The 6000-nt window shown below is 43.3% G+C and overlaps 1 protein-coding gene across 1 annotated transcript in view; it reads left to right on the top strand.

Annotated features, from left to right (window-relative positions):
- The first annotated feature begins 1786 nt into the window (after positions 1 to 1786).
- Positions 1787 to 6000, top strand: part of LOC142664704 (uncharacterized) — a 358460-nt gene continuing 354246 nt past the window's right edge. The window contains exon 1 of the mRNA XM_075843968.1: positions 1787 to 1889. Within this exon, the coding sequence (XP_075700083.1) occupies positions 1826 to 1889 (64 nt within the window). The 5' untranslated portion in view covers positions 1787 to 1825. The remainder of the gene's footprint in view (positions 1890 to 6000) is intronic.

The raw sequence follows: 6000 nt of genomic DNA, 5'->3' as shown, positions 1-6000 counted from the left end.
TATATATATATATGACCAAACATCATACCTGATTAATAGACTAGAGAAAGCCTGTGAGTCCTGCATCCCCCGCCCACACAGAATGACTGACAGCTTTTCCTTTGTGATCCTGCTCATAAAATCTGAGGGTGTGACAGACGTTCCTGATGGGGCCGATGCCTGAGCTCCAAACACACGTTTCTTGATTTACCTCCTGTCCATTCAGAACATCTAAGGAGCGATGCTGGAAGGGGTTAATATCAGCCCCCCACAGACATTGAGATCAGCTGCTGGAAATCTGTGATGTGGGGCCATTACTTTACACATTTGTGGGGAGGAACAACACAATCATATTCTGTGACATGCCGCTCGTCTGTAGTGTGGAGGATGGGCAGTCGTACCAGGTGTATGTTACTGCCGGTCATCACTCTCCACCAGTGTGCTAAGCTGGTCATACACATTAGATATATGTCGGCCGGACCTGCTGATTTTCTAATGTATATGGCGACTTCCCAACTCTCCCCGGACGTCAGATGTCGTGAGAGAGAAGGATCGGGCTGTGGAATTTCAGCATGCCGGATCCTTTTGTTAATAGATAAGTCACTATCAGAGGAGTCTGGTGGCGGCTTTCCCCCTTCTCCCTATTGAAAACACATACATACCTGACCCAGCATTCATGTATATGGAGGAGGAGAGGAACGATGGTTCACCTGACCGCTATCTAGAGAGTATGGCCGGCTTTAGACTAGCAGTTCATAAAACTAATATCTACACTAATCAGCCATAACATTAAAACCACCTGCCTAATATTGTGTAGGCGCCGCCAAAACAGCTCTGATCCATCGAGGCACGGACTCCACAAGACCTCTGATGCTTCCTGTGGTATCTGGCCCCATGACCTTCGGAGAAGATCCTTCAAGTCCTGTAAGTTGTGAGGTGCGGCCTCCATGGATCGGACTTGTTTTTGCTCAGGTCAAGGAAACAATTTTATACTAAGGCAGGGAGCCATTAACACTCCACCATCTACTCTGGTAGGCAACTTTAAGGGTATGTGCACACACACTAATTACGTCCGTAATTGACGGACGTATTTCGGCCGCAAGTACCGGACCGGACTCAGTGCAGGGAGCCGGGCTCCTAGCATCATACTTATGTACGATGCTAAGAGTCCCTGCCTCGCTGCAGGACAACTGTCCCGTACTGTAATCATGTTTTCAGTACGGGACAGTTGTCCTGCAGCGAGGCAGGGACTCCTAGCATCGTACATAAGTATGATGCTAGGAGCCCGGCTCCCTGCACTGTGTTCGGTCCGGTACTTGCGGCCGAAATACGTCCGTCAAATACGGACGTAATTAGTGTGTGTGCACATACCCTAAGCCTGCAGCTTCCAAGGCACAGGGATCTCGACACCGGTAGTGAGGACCTCAACTTTGTAATTTCAGCTCTGATCAGTAAACATAGAAGTGTAGAGAGAAGTGTGTGATATATAGACAGATATACAGTAGTCATGTATTCAGTCACTGTGTGTTTCCTACAGATGGATCCAGTAGGAGAAATCCACCAGAGAGAAGTCCCAGTCCTCTGTATTCCCAGGACTGTCCAGAGGAAAATCACAATGTCCCAGAGAATCATCAGGTAGATGAAGCTGAGCCCTATACCACATCTATATAGGGGGGTGTGGAGCTTTATGGTCCTGCGGTCATAGATGGGGTCATAGATTTTGGTGGTTTCTTATGTTGATCTGTTAGATTCTTCGCACTCTCTGCTGTATTGTACAGAATTGTTACATATGTGAAATTAGGGGGAAGATCTGACTAATAATAAAGCGGAGGATGAAGAAGAGCGGATGAGGGGCGATCACCCGTGTAAGAGTGAAGTGGAGGAGGAAATTCCAGGAGGTGTTACCAGAGGTCAGTAATAATGATATTAGAAAGTGAATTGGGAGGTTTGGTAAGGTGGGGTTCCTCCTTAGTTCTACATTACAGTAACACGTCAGACAATGTGTTATACATAGTGCCGGACCTGAGGGAGCTGTGACTGCACATAGAAGTTCTCTACAGGGTGATCTATGACTCCGGTCATGCACTAGGCTTAGTGTCAGATTTTGGGGGGGCACCAGCTAGGGCTGGGAGATTTATATGAACACGTAACCTCAATTACGGTTAATGAACAATCTTTAGGCCACACCCCCTTTTGCATGCCACGCCATTGGAGATAGACCCCCCCTGAGCCTGCTGTATATAATATATCCCCCGACACCGCCCCTCACACAGTATAATACCCCCATAGCTGCCCCCACACACTATAATATTCTCATACAGCACCAATAATGCCTAATAAAAATAATAATATACATACTTACCTAACCACATTCCAAAGATGAGTGGAGGAAATCCCTCTGCTCCTCCGGTCTGAGTTGCTCTGCGTATATTTTCAAATTTTGCTGGACTTCTGTCATGTACCGGAGTTTCAGGCATCCTATTGGTCCAAGGTGTCCTCAATGCCCGCCCCTTTTACCTCAATGCCCACGTGTTAAGGCGAGCAGACAGTTCCCGTCCTAGTGGTATATAACCAGATGATAAGAATTATATACAGGGTTGATGGGGGTTATATACAGGGATGATGGCGGGCTGGTATATACAGGGATGATGGTGGACCCTGTATATTACAGGGTACCCCAGTCTCTGTTCAGTAATGCAGAGACTAGGAAGCCCTCTGCAGTCAGCCCTGGTGACACAGATAGGACCCCAGAGCTGTCTGTTCAGTTTGCCTGCTGTTCGGGTACACTGTGTGATGTCATAGTGACACAGTATTATGTATTAGCATTCAGGAGTATTCCAATACTTTATATGTCAAAAATAAAGTTATCCCGACATGGGGTTAATAAATATAAAAAAAACACAAATGTTAAAAAAAAAGTCTTTATTTAGCATCATAAGATACATTTTATTGCCCCGACATTACATATAAATACAAAAACGACACATATTTGGGATCTACACGACCAAATAACCTAAAGAATTAATTTACAGATTTTTTTAGTGTGGAAATAAACAAAACAATGAATGCTGAAAATCGCTTTTTCATATATTTTAGCTGCAAAAATAAATGATGTAACTTGTAACTTTTTTCAACCAGGAAAACGCGCAAAAAATTAATAAAAAAATTCTCCCGCATAAAACAAGGCCTCATAAAAGGCAAAAATGAAAAAGAAAATAAAAAAATTCTCCCGCATAAAACAAGGCCCCATACAAGGCAAAAATGAAAAAAAAAATAGCTGGTTATTAAGGCCTTGTCATTAAGGGGTTGAAGGCCCCATGTAGTAATGCCCGTTATACCTTCCGTATGTCTTAACCCCTTCCCGCTGCAGCCAGTTTTTTATTTTATTTTTTTCTCCCCACCCGGACATAACTTTAGTTTTCTGCCGATACAGCCTTATGAGGGCTTGATTTTGTGGGGTTGTAGTTTGATGTCTTTGTGGGCTGGAATGTGGAAAAAAAAGTTTGGGGGGTCTTGTCTTTATGGGGTTTACTATGCGGTAAAAACAACATGTTCTCTTTATTCTGCAGGTTAATACGGTGATAATAAATTTATATATTTTACTACTTTAAAGAAACCAAAACACAGTATTTTGAAGACTTTATTTCGCTGTGTTTTGCTTCTTTTTAGTAGACTCTCTATATGATGTTTGTTTACTTGTTGAAGTGTTAATTTCGTCATGTGCAGTATATACAGACATGATCTCTCTACAGATCTGCAGAACATTGCTCCTCTACCTCCTGACAGATACATAGTGATATATCCTGCATATTATTACACCACTGACCTCTCTACAGATCTGCAGAACATTGCTCCTCTACCTCCTGACAGATACATAGTGATATATTCTGCAGATTATTACACCACTGACCTCTCTACAGATCTGCAGAACATTGCTCCTCTACCTCCTGACAGATATATAGTGATATATCCTGCAGATTATTACACCACTGACCTCTCTACAGATCTGCAGAACATTGCTCCTCCACCTCCTGACAGATACATAGTGATATATCCTGCAGATTATTACACCACTGACCTCTACAGATCTGCAGAACATTGCTCCTCTACCTCCTGACAGATACATAGTGATATATCCTGCAGATTATTACACCACTGACCTCTCTACAGATCTGCAGAACATTGCTCCTCTACCTCCTGACAGATACAGTGATATATCCTGCAGATTATTACACCACTGACCTCTCTACAGATCTGCAGAACATTGCTCCTCTACCTCCTGACAGATACATAGTGATATATTCTGCAGATTATTACACCACTGACCTCTCTACAGATCTGCAGAACATTGCTCCTCTACCTCCTGACAGATATATAGTGATATATCCTGCAGATTATTACACCACTGACCTCTCTACAGATCTGCAGAACATTGCTCCTCCACCTCCTGACAGATACATAGTGATATATCCTGCAGATTATTACACCACTGACCTCTCTACAGATCTGCAGAACATTGCTCCTCTACCTCCTGACAGATACATAGTGATATATCCTGCATATTATTACACCACTGACCTCTCTACAGATCTGCAGAACATTGCTCCTCTACCTCCTGACAGATACATAGTGATATATTCTGCAGATTATTACACCACTGACCTCTCTACAGATCTGCAGAACATTGCTCCTCTACCTCCTGACAGATATATAGTGATATATCCTGCAGATTATTACACCACTGACCTCTCTACAGATCTGCAGAACATTGCTCCTCCACCTCCTGACAGATACATAGTGATATATCCTGCATATTATTACACCACTGACCTCTCTACAGATCTGCAGAACATTGCTCCTCTACCTCCTGACAGATACATAGTGATATATTCTGCATATTATTACACCACTGACCTCTCTACAGATCTGCAGAACATTGCTCCTCTACCTCCTGACAGATACATAGTGATATATCCTGCATATTATTACACCACTGACCTCTCTACAGATCTGCAGAACATTGCTCCTCTACCTCCTGACAGATACATAGTGATATATTCTGCAGATTATTACACCACTGACCTCTCTACAGATCTGCAGAACATTGCTCCTCTACCTCCTGACAGATATATAGTGATATATCCTGCAGATTATTACACCACTGACCTCTCTACAGATCTGCAGAACATTGCTCCTCCACCTCCTGACAGATACATAGTGATATATCCTGCAGATTATTACACCACTGACCTCTACAGATCTGCAGAACATTGCTCCTCTACCTCCTGACAGATACATAGTGATATATCCTGCAGATTATTACACCACTGACCTCTCTACAGATCTGCAGAACATTGCTCCTCTACCTCCTGACAGATACATAGTGATATATCCTGCAGATTATTACACCACTGACCTCTCTACAGATCTGCAGAACATTGCTCCTCTACCTCCTGACAGATATATAGTGATATATCCTGCAGATTATTACACCACTGACCTCTCTACAGATCTGCAGAACATTGCTCCTCCACCTCCTGACAGATACATAGTGATATATCCTGCAGATTATTACACCACTGACCTCTCTAGTGATCTGCAGAGCATTGCTCCTCTACCTCCTGACAGATACATAGTGATATATCCTGCAGATTATTACACCACTGACCTCTCTAGAGATCTGCAGAACATTGCTCCTCCACCTCCTGACAGATACATAGTGATATATCCTGCAGATTATTACACCACTGACCTCACTACAGATCTGCAGAACATTGCTCCTCTACCTCCTGACAGATACACAGTGATATATCCTGCAGATTATTACACCACTGACCTCTCTACAGATCTGCAGAACATCGCTCCTCTACGTCCTGACAGATACATAGTGATATATCCTGCAGATTATTACACCACTGACCTCTCTAGTGATCTGCAGAACATTGCTCCTCTACCTCCTGAAAGATACATAGTGATATATCCTGCAGATTATTACACCACTGACCTCTACAGATCTGCAGA

This window comes from Rhinoderma darwinii, chromosome 1 (assembly GCF_050947455.1).
Source record: "Rhinoderma darwinii isolate aRhiDar2 chromosome 1, aRhiDar2.hap1, whole genome shotgun sequence".
Taxonomy (NCBI): Eukaryota; Metazoa; Chordata; class Amphibia; order Anura; family Rhinodermatidae; genus Rhinoderma; species Rhinoderma darwinii.
The sequence above is the reverse complement of the archived record's forward strand: the minus strand, read 5'-3'. Positions and strand labels throughout refer to the sequence as shown.